The 15,165-nt window shown below is 41.2% G+C and overlaps 2 protein-coding genes across 2 annotated transcripts in view; one reads left to right on the top strand and one right to left on the bottom strand.

The window, feature by feature from the left end:
* Positions 1 to 15,165, bottom strand: part of LOC115456837 (thioredoxin domain-containing protein 17-like) — a 531,330-nt gene that overhangs the window by 40,622 nt on the left and 475,543 nt on the right. The window lies entirely within an intron of this gene.
* LOC115456835 (protein moonraker-like) overlaps positions 1 to 15,165 on the top strand; it is a 126,213-nt gene that overhangs the window by 25,706 nt on the left and 85,342 nt on the right. The window contains 2 exon segments of the mRNA XM_030186161.1: positions 2,919 to 3,136; positions 5,733 to 5,902. Coding sequence (XP_030042021.1) covers positions 2,919 to 3,136; positions 5,733 to 5,902 — 388 coding nt within the window.

The following is a 15,165-nucleotide window of genomic DNA, read 5'->3' as shown; positions in this document are numbered from 1 at the left end:
TGCTGCCTTTTAAATCATGTCTCTGATGTTTATGCCCACTTCTATCAAAAAAGGATAAGAGAAACCCAAGAGAGTAGCTTATGAAGCAGTGATAATACTTTGTCTTCACTGGAATAATGTGTTTATTTCTGATCTGTGTACACCACTGCCACTATAAACTTGTTTGCTGTCTGCCTTTGTTTAAAAAACACCGTTAAAGAAAAGTCATCTGGAGTTGAGAAGTGGATACATTGTATGTTAGGGGGTATATAGGAGGTCATTTTAGAAGTTTCTACATGGAGATTTCAAATAGGTGCTTTTTGGATGGGGTGAAAATGTATTTATTTTTACAGTGGGAAGTCACGTATATTTTACCAAATTCCCGTATCAGATTTTTTTTACTAGTTCCAAGAGAAACACTGGTTTCATAGATGTTTGTTTCAGCCAGGGCTTTAAATGGGGGATGAAAAAGGTAATTTCCCCTAATCCACAACTTTTTATCTTTGCCTGAAAAGATTTTTAAAAAACAACCCCTGTAGCAGCTTTGTTAGTTAATTAGTGCCACATATCTGTGAAGCCCCATTTTTTAAAGTAAAATGTAGAGATTGGAATTGATACATTCAGGTCAGGGTGCACATGTATTTGCCTGCAGTGGCAGCCATTTAACAAATATACACGTTGAGAAAATTGAGCGGTACAGACCTGGCAAACTTCCACATGGGAGGTGTGATACTCACTTACACATGGAAATGGCAACACTTCATATGTAGCTGTCCCATGTACCTAAACATGTAAGTAGTGAAGCCACAGTTGATTTGTTTCATTTCAGAGGTGGACGTAAAACTACATGAGATTAAGAGGAATGACTCCTTTAATCACTCATGTAAAGCCCTGGCCAAAACAAGAATTAAAAACACACACACACACATTTTGTCATTGAGCAGATGTAGAAATAGACCTAGAATTTTTACCCCATTTATTTATTTATAAATATAAAAATATTTATAAATATTTTTAAAAAATGGTATTTGGGTGGTGGGGCTAGTTCTGGGCAAGACTTCTACGGTCTGTGTCCTGAAAATGACAGATACAAATCAAGGTAAGGTATACACAAGAAGTAGCACATATGAGTTTATCTTGTTGGGCAGACTAGATGGACCGTGCAGGTCTTTTTCTGCCATCATCTACTATGTTACTAGGTTACTATATATGTATGTTACTATTTATTTATTAGGATTTATTTGTCTCACCTTTGTGAAATGAGGAGTGTGTGTAGACTTTAGTCCTGTCCAGACCACATCCAAACCATGCCCCCTTGAAATGTCTAGTGTAAATAGCAGCTTTCAGAAATGCTGGTAATTGCATGTAGAAATCCAAATAAGGCCTATAAAGTAACCACCCTTGTTTTTTGGAGTCTGACCACTATTTACATGTGAGTGCAGCACTTGTACATTGAAGTGGGCAAAATCCTGACTTTCATGTATGTCACTGAGTGATGCTGCATTTTTTTTCTTTCTATATAAACTCACTGCTTCCACTGTTGGCGCCAACAAATATATGTATATATATATTTGTGAGAGTCCTTATGCCTATTCTACAAGAGACTTTGTTTTCCAGAGACTTTTTTGTAAAATACTGGAGAAATGTAAACATCCTGACCTATTTCCCACTTTCCACACTGAACCATTATGCAAAATGGGGATTCACATCTGTCACTTTGAAACGAATTATGTCCAACCCCCCCAACTCCTAGTAGTGGCCCACTTCTTATCCATGGCCTACATGTAGTCTTATACAAACACTTTTTCTAATTGGGCATAAATGGTTCACAAAGTACAATAACCTTGTTCCATTCTGTGGGATCTTATTTGTGACACAGGTATATAAACTTAGAGTACAGATTGAAGTGGGGTGATTTATTTTTCGTTACCCTGTGGGCTGTTGAAAATAGTGTTAATTCACTTGCAAGGGGCTCATTTTCAAAGCACTTAGACTTACAAAGTTCCATAGTAACCTATGGAACTTTGTAAGGCTAAGTGCTTTGAAAATACTCCTCTCTAGTTACGTAGAAATAAAGGTCAACAAATAGGCTATACGTGAAACATTTTTATTGGACTAATCTAAAGTACTTATGACAATGAAATTCTACTAAGATACAACCGAGTATTGGAGGTGTATAATCGCTAGTGTACATGAAATGTGGAGAAAAAAAGACTTCAGAAACCATGGAGAATACTCCTTATGTAGGAACCACCTTTCAATTTTCGAGTACTCCTGTTCTTCAATCACTAGTCTTCACAAAAAAAACTCCACTCTTCTTATTCATGCAGTACATGCACATACACCTTCCACAATACTCAATGGTAAAGGCTTGTACCAATTATATACATTCGGTGAATCAAATATTACTTAGCTTAAATGTTCTTGAAGCTGTCAATCCAAACTGTCTCCAGCAGCATACAGCGTTCACGAAGCCCAACAGGAGACCCTGTTTCGCCACAATTAGGCTGTTTCAAGGGCCAGAACTTTAGTACAGACCGCTATCTTCCATCTTACATACTTCACCGCATTAAACTGCCTCTCATCGGCACTAATCTAAAGTACCCATATCATGACTGCAAGACTAACAGACATTAGGCAAATTGGAATTAGCTTTATGAGTAGTAGTTCTTTGTTTTGATAAGTTTTGTTTTGGGTATACTTTTGCATGGAAGGTTTTTATGCCGATGATGAAAGAGTGAGAGACCACTGAGATCTTTTCAGCTCGTTAGGTCACTTGCCATTTTTGAGCTCTTTGAGGCTTTTCCTTCCATTTGTGTAAGGGTTGTTTTCTGTTCTTAATGGGGTTTTCTTCTGTGATTTCATTTGCATGTTTTAGTTGATTCTTTGTTTTTAAACATGTTCTTGTTACTATAGAATCTTTTCCATTCTGTCTCCAGAAGAAACTGAGCACATTGCTGCCACTCAGAATGTAGGGAGCCGTCTGGACAAAGATCAACCGAGTAAACACGGAGACAACATTACTATTCCTAGCAGAAATGCCTTTCCAAAAGTAGATGGAGAATCATTGGTACCAACAGGAATTTTAAAAGGAGATGCGCAACTGAAAAATGAACCACTAAGGAACAAGAGGGTGCTGTTGCCAGAGCGACCCCCGGTATGTGGTTTGGGAGTCACATGGACCTCTTCTAGGTCCTTTGCATCAGAATGTTATGAACAGTCCAGGATTGCCTGAAAGAGGAATGTTTAAACACTTTGGGCCCTGTTTACTAAACGCACCTTAGTACGCAGGACCCTATGAGATCAATTATATTATTAATATTATTTCAAAGTAAATAAGCAACATGACTCGATAGAAATGATATGTTTATAAGGTAAAGTGTTTAAGAAGCAACCTCCCTTTTGTTTGCTTTGAACGATTATTAGTTTGATGATATTTCTTGCATCCTCATAGTCTGATGTTCTTAATTCCGTATTCATGTTGCTCCATTTCTCTTAACTTTTATTCTTAAAATATAATGATATTGAGAGAAAGTGGCTGCACCTAACGGATATACTAAAGTTAGCTCCTGAGGTTTTAGGTTATATCGAATTGTGTCATTTGCTCAACTGATTTTGAGAGTACCATTTACTTCTCCGTATGACACACAGAGGAAGAAAGGGAATCCAAACGGTGGCTACGAGTTCTATTCAGGAATTGGTGAGAGTGCCACCCCAGATGTTGTGATCTAAGCCTGAGCCACAAATCATTCCAAGTGCATAGAGGCCGAGGTTGTTGTGTTAGAAGAGCAGCTAGTTTGGGAAAATGGATTGGTTTCTCTCCTTCACCAGCATTGCTGTACCACCTCCAGCTCCTCCATTTTGATTTTGGTATTGTTGCAGATATAAACTTGTGTTTATAGTCTACTCTGTTGAAAATCTTAAATAAAATGGGGGGATTTTTAAAGAATACAGAGATTAGGAGCACATGGCAAGATCAATTTTCAAAGACATTTATGAGGGTAAGCAGTGACTTGCGCTCATAAATTGGTTCTCTGAAAAATAGTCCTAATAGTATATATTTTATTTAGTATCTGCATTTTTGAATAAGAAAAACAATCTTTATTGAAGAATTCTAAAATTTAGAGAACACAAAGTCAATATCTACAGACTTTGTCCCAAAGTGAACAGTCTGAAAATCCCCTTAAATTACTGGGGTTCTTTTCTCACTTGTTCTGAACTATTACTGAATGGGCATGAGCTGAATCTAAAATCCTCACACACGGGTGATGTCACCGACAGAACCTGGCAGGGGAAATAGTACCCCAGCAACTTTAAGCTTTTGGGTAGCACACCTGCTCCCACATTTTCTACTGTTCGTTTTGGTTTCCAGCTCACTCAGAGGCAGTCTTTATTTCAAATTTACTTGGAGCGTCTCAGACATGACGGTAATGTGCGTGCATGCGCGTTTTTTCCGTCCCCGCTTACTGTGCTTGGAACATTTGCTTTAGACCGGTTGTAGCCTGTTTAAAGCAAACGTTATATAGCATGTAATACACAAGGGGTTCTGCGTCCTTTTTACCGTTCCCCCGTAGCATCTACCAACAACCCTATGCAAATGCATCGCAACAAATTCATTAGTATTAAAATGAGCATTCCGAGCAGTGCAGAGGCCTGAGCGCCTACCTCTAATATGCAGAATTTTATGGCAGGTCTGGACCTGCAGACTGCTTCCCATGGTTAGACGCTCATTGCACAGACCCCTGACCCGAACTGAACCCCCCCCCCCCCCCGCTACCAAAAATCTCCATGGTGATCTGGTGACCCACCCTCCCCTCCCGTCCACATACCTCTATAGAGTTTGAGGCAGGAGGGCGGGAGCAACGCCTCCTCCCTCCTTCATCTGGGCCCACCCTTCTCAAAATGGCATCTCCCAAAATGCACTGGGCAGAGCTGGGTGCCATCATTTTGAGAAGGCGGGCCAAGAGGGAGGAGGCATTGCATATGCCTTCAACTCTAGAGGTATGTGGACGGGCGGTGAGGGGGTCATTAGACCACCATGGAGATTTTAGTAGCTGGGTTGGGGGACTCGAGAAGGGGGTGCACTGGACCATCGGGGATTTTGTGGAAGAGGAGGGGGGGGTCATTAGACCTCCACAGTTTTTTTTAGTTTTGTGGGGGAGGGGCTTGAGAAGGGGCTTTGCTGGTCTCTGGTGGACCCCCTCTCAAGCCCTCCCCAGCCCCCCACCCCCCCGCAACTCAAAAAAACTCTGTGGTGACTACCAATTGCATTTGACAGCTTTGTGTCGCAAACAGTGACCGATGTACAAAGTGGGATCTGTGCATCTCATTTGCATGCCATCCTCTTTGTGCATTGGTCGCTGTTGGCGACTTGGTAAGATTTCCTGCGGCAGCCATATTTAATGGCTACCTTTGTGCATCTGGCCCTCAATCAGGAGCATGGTATACTTGTGCCCTAAGTCTGCTCAGGTGGTGGTCCTTTTGAGCAATGTGAGTGCTGCATGTACAATATTTCCAACCCTGGAAATCTCGTGATTTTAATGTGTTCTGTCACTATTTTATATAATTTTCCTGTTTGTTTATTTAATTTATCTTTGAAAGGTGATCATGCATCCCAGATCCAAGAGGTTGCTTCAGGTGTATTTCAGGAGATTCTGTGATTAAGAAGCTGTTTAGTATTTTGTTTGCATGACAAGCTCTGCATTAACCCAGGCTTATTCATGCGTAGTTATACGTTTCATTGTACTTTGAAGGGGTTTCGTCAGGCTCGAAAGTTGAGACCCAGCCAATCTACTGTGAAGCCTTCCCGCTTTCAAGATACGACTGTGTCTTTCAGGCTAAAAGAGAACAGGCCACCTACTAAAGACAACAAGATCCCTTGGGTACCCCCAAACCCCACCTCACCACCTGCTTCACCAAAGCGGTATGCAAGAATAGATTTTATTTTCATGTGCAGTGTGTATCCCATCTGTTAATCATATGGCATATTATTTGTTTGTTTTTATTTGAAATATTTTCGAGGAACCATGGAGTTAATATTCAAAGAGGAATGCCTGGATAAATGCTGTCATTATGCTGACCTACTGATATTTAGTGGTACTATCCAGGTAGTGACGCTAAATATCCTTATGGAATACCATGGTACTATCTGGACAGTATCCCAACACAAAAAAGGTCTCTCTCCAAAAAAAGATTTTTCTTTCTTTTTATTGTAAATTATGTTTCTTCAAGGACAAGCAGGACAATGTAGTAAATGTAAAACGAATCGGAGAAAATGTTTCTTCACTCAACGTGTAATTAAACTCTGGAATTCGTTGCCAGAGAATGTGGTACAGGCGGTTAGCTTAGCGGAGTTTAAAAAAGGTTTGGACGACTTCCTAGACCGTTATTAAATGGACTTGGGGAAATCCACTATTTCTGGGATAAGCAGTATAAAATGTTTTGTACATTTTTGGGATCTTGCCAGGTATTTGTGACCTGGATTGGCCACTGTTGGAAACAGGATGCTGGGCTCGATGGACCTTAGGTCTTTCCCAGTATGGCAATAGTTATGTACTTATGACTGTAAAATCCTCACTCATGGGTGATGTCACTGATAGAACCTGGCAGGGGAAAAAGTACCCCAGCAACTTTAAGCTGTTGGGTAGTCTTACCAAGCATGCACACCTTTTTCTGGGCATTAGAGCCATCACTTAAATTTAGATTCTGGATTTTGATACGGTTTTTGTTTATCCTTTACAGAATTAGGTGTCTGCTGTTTAACACTCATAGACCCTGAAGAAGCCTTTTGCAAAACTGGTTCCATAGGCATAGGTGATTCAGTATCTTACGAGTCATGATAATTGAAGCAGAAGTCTGTCATTAAATAGAGATTCAAGGCGCTTTTACATGCTAGTGTACACTGTGTTGCTGGACTGCTCTATTGAATTTCAGATGTCTGTGAGGAAATGACGTCACTACCCGAGATGGCGGCTCCTCTTCCCCTACCAGTAATCATTAATGCATCACAGCCATCCTGTGACCTACCGCATCACTGAGCAGCGGAAGGTTGATCAGCTTCAGCAGAGAATATTTTTTGAATGGATTCGAAGGCGCAGGGCTTTAACTCGGCTTTCTTACTCAGCAGTTGTGCAGTCCCTGATAACTGGCGGCACTGTCCCATCCTTCCTCCAGCGGGAAGAAATGGGTCTGGCCCAGGAGGAGCATGACTCTATGGGAGAGATCCGAGAGTGGATGCAGGCAGTTGAAGCTGATATCAAAGCGGTGCATACCAATCTGGCCTTCACGAGCCTGGATAAGCGAGTTGAGAATTAGTAGCCGCAAACAATGAACCTACACTTAAAATTGAAGACCTGGAAAACAGGTTACAGCGTTGCAATGCTAGAAACCCCAGAGTACCTGAATTACGAGGTGGTAGGTCAACGTATTGCAAGCTCCCTGCTCTCTGAGAAAGGTGATATGGTCCTGCCATCACAGATTGAACTAGTGCTTGCACATTGAGCCCTAGGAAGGGCTGGAGAGAATGTGGCCAGAGACATTGTAGCTTGCTTTCAAAATTTTAAGCTGAAGGAAATGGTGATAAGTGCTGCTAGAAAGAATCATTTGTGTGGGACACGTTTACATTGAACCTTTATCAGGATGTGGCAGCTAACACATTACATCGGAGAGGGGAGCTCCTGTTCCTTACAGAAATACTATGAGTTTCCTTTTGCTTTGATATTTACCTGGGAGGGCCAGTTACATCGAATCCGCTCCAAGGAGGAGGCATTGAAACCCTGCCCTCAGGATGCAGTGGCTCATGGGGAGGCTCCACCGGGTGCAAGATGTTAAAAAGATACCAGCTAGACCCAAGTGGCAGCAGGTGTCCAGTAGCAAGAGCCGGCAATTGCTGCTCCAGATTTCAGCAATGGATCTTCCAGGAACTCCCTCATGCTGAACTCAGTATTGCCTGTGTATGAGGTGGTTTATACTTAATAAGCAGATTGGACTTTTTTGTGCTAAAGTTTTATATTTTTGATTTAATAGTTATTATACTGATATTTGCCTAATTATGAGAGTTCAGAGGTGGATTCATAGTTTTGCAGGGGCATGGGATGTGCTGGATATGCTAGACATGTAAACTGTTTGTTAAATGATATGATTGAAATCTCGGATATATGCACAATCGATGTGAATGGAAGCGAGATGGATGTGCTGGCTGTGTAGGGGGTATGTAAGTATGTGAGAGTGTCTTGGGAGGGCTGGGTTTTTTTTCTTATCAATGAACGGGTAACGGGTGGCGAGTGAGATAGGGTAGGAGGGGAAGAGGTAAATGGGGTGGACTGGTGGGCTGGGTTACAGCTAAGGGATGGGGTGGGAGGGGGATGGTGTAGGGGAAAGGGGAGAAGTAGGGTCTGTGTCAGGCAGAAGCAGCTCTTATCTGTGAAAGTCCCAGGAGACTGTGGGTGATTTTCAGGTAGTTTCCCTAAATGTCAATGGGCTTAATTCACCGTGTAAAAGACAATGTTTAAGAAGCTATCAGCCTCGATTTTGTTTTTTTGCTGGAGACACATTTACTGAAACATCACCAACCACTTATGCGATGTAAGGGGCATCCGCTGCAATTTTTTGCGTTCCATCCCTCAGCTAAAAATCAAGGGGTTGATTTCTAGCTCCCTGCACCCGCAAGTGAAACAGGTTGTAAGTGACCCCCAAGGTCGTTTTCTGGCTGTACAAATTGAACTCCAGGGGCATGAATATAATTTACTATCGGTATATGCTCTCAATGAAAATCAAAGGCCCTTTTATTTAGAGCTTGAGAGGTCCCTACTACAATAATCTGCAGGGTGCTGATTTTAATGTGACACTTCATCCCTGGCTGGATTCTACTGCACAACTGGTTTATAAGCAGAATGACAGGAAGGCCTTGTTTGATTTATTGGATCATATGGGGCTGGTAGATACTTGGCGCCAAGTTCGTGGTTCATGTAGGAAATACACCTGTCACTCTGCCTCACATGAGAAAGGAAGCAGTGTTCTGTTATGGATTAGGAATTGGTTCTTGGACAGAAAACAGGGGGTAGAGTTAAATGGCCAGTTCTCTCATTGGAGGAGGGTGAATAGTGGCATTCCCCAGAGAGCTGTACTGGGACCCGTGCTATTTAACATATTTATTAACGATCTGGAAATGGGAAGAATGAGGGAGGTGATTTAAATCCAGAACTATTCAAAGTTGTGAAAAATTGCAGGAAGACCGTAGGAAGTTGGAAGATGAGATTTAATGCGGACGAATGCAAAGTTGTACACATTAGGAAGAATAATCCAAATCACTTTAGGAGTCACTCTGCACTCAAGAAAAGATCTAGGTGTCATCGTTGACAATACATTGAGATCTGTCCAGTGTGTGGCAGTAGCCAAAAAAGCAAACGGAATGCTAGGAATTATTAGGAAAGGGATAGAAAATAAGACAAAAGAATATAATACCTTTATTGCTCCATGGTGCGACCGCACCTTGAGTTTTATGTGCAGTTCTGGTCACCGTATCTTTAAAAAGATATAGCAGAATTAGAAAAGGCTCAAAGAGGGGTGACCAAAATGATTAAGGGTATGGCCACCTCTCATATGCCCCAGGTTACTAGGGTTAGAGAAAATTACTTGTATGTAATAGGTAAACTGCTTTGCTTGTATAACAAAAAAACAGTATGTTAAGGATCTAATAATAAAGTGAAGGACAGCACAAATGGAAATATCCAAAAATATTTGATGTCACATCGATATAGTAGCTGAGTCAGAGAGTGAAAACGTTTCTTCTTTAAAGTGTATAGGAGGAGAGATCAGCAAAAATTTGAACTTGATCCTTTAAAAATAACATTATGCTCGTTTTGCATATTTTGCTTTAAAAGTTTCTTGTCTCTGAACCAGTGAAAACAAGAAGCTGGTAAGAGTCACTTGGACCGTTAGATAATCGAGCGGTAAAAGGGGCATTCAAGGAGGCAAGGCCATAGCAGAGGGACTAAATGAATTCTTTGCTTCGGTTTTCACTGAAGATGTGAGGAAGATTTTTTTTTTTTAATTGCATTTATATCCCACAAAATCCAAATTTCAAATTTGGTTCTATGTGGCTTACACAAAATTGAGATAAATCAAAAGGTGATCACATTATATTAAAAAAAAATAGAACCTAAGATATGTAATAAAAAAGTTTTCAAATAAAGCCATGCAGAAATATTATGTAATGGTGATGAATCAGAGGAACTGAAAAATGTTTGTGAACTAAAGCATCTGGACCAGATGCTATACTCCCCCCCCCCCCCCCCCACACCACCCCAAAGTACTGATAAAGCTAAAAATGAAATTATAGATCTACAATATTAGTCATTTGTAACCTATATTTAAAAATAGCATGGTACCTGAAGATTGAAGGGTGGCTAATATAATGCCAATTTTTACAAAAGGTTTCCAGAGACAGGCCAGTCTGACATTGGTGCCTGGCAAAATAGTAGAGGCTATTATAAAGAACAAAATTACTGAACGTATACATAGGCATGGTTTAATGGGACAAAGCCAACATGGATTTAGCCAAGGGAAATCTTGTCTCAACAGTCTGGTACATTTTTGAAGATGTGAATAAAAATGGGCCTGTTAATATTGTGTATCTGGATTTTCAGTCTTTCGAGGAAATTTAAAAAGTTGTGGGATCTGATGTCAGCGCATGGGATGGCTGCCCAAGCCTTCAGTTCTGCACCTCCCTTATCTTAATTGGCAATCATCCCCACCATCGTTTAGTTTTAAAATTCACTATAGCTGGTCCAGCTGACCTTTCAAGCTAGCAAACCACGGCGATGGGCTCTAAGTAGCATGCCATCAGTCTGGCAAATTTCTCATACTCCAAGACGGGTCATGCGATTTCCAACATGGCGGCAGCCACTGGATCAGCTATGATGGAGGGGGCTACAAGAGGTACAGAATGGCCCACAAGCATGACACAGTTTGAAGTACCGCCCAAACCTCTTGTGGAGTTTGCGAGTGGATGTGAAAAATAAAAACAGATGTCAGAGTGGTACTCGCTGAACTTATCGCACTAGGGATCCGATTTACAAGGTGAGATCAGGGAGCTGGGCTGGTGAGTGAAAGTGGCAGAAGCGTGCCTTGTGGAGCATGTTGATGCATTATCTTGAAAAACAGCTTCTGGAAGTGCAAGGAACAGCAGTTCAGATGACCAACATACATGAGGACCTAGAAAACCACAGTAGATGTCAGGATCTCCTTTTTCATGGGGTTCGAGAAGCCCTGAAGTACAACAACTGTAAATCTGTTGTGCAAAAGGTGGGGAATTCTCTGTTCTCAGAAGGCAAGGTCACAATAGACCTCAGTAAAATAAAATTTGAGTGGGCCCATTGTGCACTGGGCAAGCCTTTGCCTAATCTGCCTAAGGAAATAGTGACTTTCTTCTGTGACCTCAAATTAGAGGAAACCATACTATCCATGGTGAGGGCATCTGCTAAAATTACATGGGATAAATTTCATTCTGATATATATCAGGACGTTGCCACTACCACTTTAAGATTGCAGAGTGTGAACTAAAGCTGTTGTCCACCATGCTTCCAGAACAGGGCATCCGCTACATGTGGCAATATCCCTCCACTCTCATTTTTATATAGATGGAAAGCTAATCCAGATCAGAGCCCAAGAGGATGCTTAAGAACTCTTTCCAGTGCAAGAGCAATCTGAAGGGCAGTATACCGGGAAACCTATCTCACTATTGAAAGAGCATCCTAATTGGCAATGCCCTACTAATGGAAAGGGATAACTGAAGAGACAAATGTCACATACTGGAATCCTTCATAAAAGAGCCATGTACATGAGAAGTAAGCCTGTGTGGGTTCCTAAAATCTATTTGCTTTACCAAGTGCAGTGAGGCTGGCCTAATTGGGCTAGTGAGTGGCCTGTTCAAGCTACACTTGTGTGTTTGTACCAGGTTTTACTGTTGAATTCTGTTGTTAAGTTATCTAATCTTTGTTACAATACATGTCTTTATTAAAAATGTCAAGAGATTGGGGGGGGGGGGGGATGAAACATTGAGATAATGCATGTATTATGAGGGGAGATGCGAGGAGTGCTTCCAACTTTAGGCATGTTAACAGAGTTGACATGCAGTGGTTTAAAGAAGGAAGGGAGGAAAAAGATAGGTGGGGGAGGGGAGGATAAGAGGGATAGGTAGAGCACTTTTTATGGCCTCAGTTTGGTTTGATATGAGAGATCAGCCATACATAGAAATATTACTTCACACATTTAATGTGCGCAGACTCAACTCCTCGGCAAAGAGATAACTTTTGTTTAAAAGTTTGTTAGATTCCTACAGGAAGTGCACCTCCTGCCAAAGCATGAACACTTTGATATTACAGTAGTTTTTGTGTTTAACTATCTAGCTGTTAATAGGCTCTAAAAGAAAACAATAGGAGTAGAGACGGTTTTATTCAGGATCTCTTCCCATACAAGTCAAGGGGGAGCATTATATATTGGTGAAAGCACTGATGTTCCAACAGTTATACATATTTCTAAATTTTTATGCTGCCAATGTTGATCAAGGCACATTCTATGAAGAGCTTGATAACCTGTTCTTAGTACGTAGAGGGTAGATAACTGGTAGAGCGAGACTTCAACTTGACGCTTGACCCTTGAGTCAATAATTTGGCCCCAACTGCGAGCTATGCTAACACTGATATGGAAAAGCTGACAGAATTCTTTGACCATTGGGGCCTAGTTGACATTTGGAGACAGATTCATCCTGGTGAAAGAGACTACACCTATTTCTGTCAGGTACATACCACTTATTCTTGCATTGATTTATGGCTAGGGGATTGGAAAATCTTGCAGGCTGCCTATGCTAGTGAAATAAAGCATGGACTTGGTTGGACCATGCTCTTATGGTACTTTTGTTTACGCTCTTGCCGGAGCATCATGGTCTGCCTTTGGGGTACTTTGATAATAGTTTGCTACTGGATCCAAAAAACATAAAGCAAATAGGGAAGGACCGACAACAAAAATATGTTGACATCAAGGACACAAGTTATATTGATCCTTGTATATTTTGGGAAGTGCTGAAAGTAGTCCTTTGTGGTAAAACAATAGCAATGCAGGCTCATATTTATAAAAGCCACAATGCTAGTGGAGCTAAATTACACCAGTGTTTTGAGGACCTAGAGCACATTCTTAAGAGGGCATGGGCTGGATCATGCGTCTAGTGCTTAGATCACTTATGCTTGGAACTTCATGATAAACTACAGAAAACCCCTGAGGAATAGGGCAGAGCATTTACTGGCTCATAAAATTATGTAAGGACTGCTTTTTGATTTTATGATCACAAATAGTAGGTGGAGATGGGAAGGCTTGTGTAGATCCACAAGAGATACGAATGGCATTTGTAGACTTTTATAAAGCATTACGGAAACTAGAGGACACAGTTCAGGCTGAGGCAGAACAGCTATCCCTGGCAATTACTTTTTTTTTTAAATTTTTGAAATCTTTATTAATAGATAATACAAAACATCTGAAACATAGTACATTATGCACGCCGTGTTACATGTCATTTATGTAAGCCAGAGTATTCTCATAAGTTCACGGTTATACAATACAAGTCAGAGTGATTATTGCTCTATGTACCAAAAGCCTGGCAATTACTTTTGAGGAAACTGGGCAATCAAAGATGCCAGGGCTCAATGGGTTCACTAACAAATTCTACAGATGCTTCAAGAAAGCTCTTGCAGTGTTTCTAGCATGGGTTTTGAATACCTTGGATAGAGACCTGCCACTGGCCTACTCGTAGAGGTTAACAGCAGTGACTGTAATACACAAACCAGGGAAAGATTCTGGCCTGTCTGGATCAGGTAGGCTGATCTTTGTTGGATATAGACTATAAAATATTTACAAAAATTGTAGCACAAAGGCTGCAGCATACGATGCCCCAGTTGGTAAAAGACAAACAGGTTTTATAACGGGGCAACAGATCTTGATATGGCAAGATAAAAGGGTGGGGACACCCTCTTTAATTCGTTCAATCCATGCAGAAAAACCTTCAGTAGGGTATGCTTGCCCTTTACGTTTAAAGTGTGAGTGAGGATGCCTGGATACAGACCCTTTATAGGAAGCCACTAGCAAACTTGCGGATCAATAGGGATTACACTGGGAACTTCGAACTAGAGACAGGGCTCTACTTCGTCTCTTCTGCTGTTTGCCTTATCTATAGAGCCCCTGGTCCAACTAGTTAGGTCCCACCTAGGTATCGTATCAAGGGAGGGAGGAGATGCATAAAATTATGATCTTTGCAGATGATGTTCTATTCATGCTACAGATCCAGAAACTTCCCTATCTAATGTGACCACGATTTTGCAGGACTAGGTTTCTGGATTTAAAACTATGATGTCTAAATCAGAAATTCTCAATGTTAGTCTAGCCCAGAGCAACGTAGGTCTTTCAAGGTCTCTCTATCCTTTTAAATGGGCAAACAAGCAAATTAATTTTTGCATTAATATAGTAGCCTCCCCAGAACAGCTCTATGATTGTAACTACTCACCACTTCTTCATGACATAAGAACATAAGAGTAGCCGTACTAGGTCAGACCAATGGTCCATCTAGCCCAGTATCCTGCTTTCCAAACAGCAGCCAAGTCAGGTCACAAGTACCTGGCAGAAACTCAAATCATGTCAATATTCCATGCTTCAAATCCCAGGGCAAGCAGTTGCTTCCCATGCCTTTTCCTCCAGGAATTTGTCCAAACCTTTTCTAAACCCAGATACGCTAACCGCTGTTAACTTATCCCCCGGCAAAGAGTTCCAGAGCTTAATTATTCGTTGAGTGAAAAAATATTTCCTCCTATTTGTTTTTAAAGTATTTCCATGTTTGAAGACCTAGACCAGTGGGAAGGTTTGAATGTGAGCTGGCTTGGTTAAAATGGTAATCTTTCCAGAACTGCTGTATCTATTTTCAACACTCCCCTTACCACTTCCAACCCAGTTTTTTCATAAGGTTCATCAGAAAATATTTCCACACGTATGGAGGGAAAAAACTTCCCCAAGTCCGGCGGGAAGTGATGTACCATCCCAAGACTCAAGGTGGTATGGGGGTCCCAAACTTTATACTCTGTTATAGAGCTGCACAGCTGCAGGTAGTGGTGTCTTGCCTGGAGTCAGCAGCAAAAGGCCTGGGCC

Source organism: Microcaecilia unicolor, chromosome 13 (assembly GCF_901765095.1).
Source record: "Microcaecilia unicolor chromosome 13, aMicUni1.1, whole genome shotgun sequence".
NCBI lineage: Eukaryota > Metazoa > Chordata > Amphibia > Gymnophiona > Siphonopidae > Microcaecilia > Microcaecilia unicolor.
The sequence above is the reverse complement of the archived record's forward strand: the minus strand, read 5'-3'. Positions and strand labels throughout refer to the sequence as shown.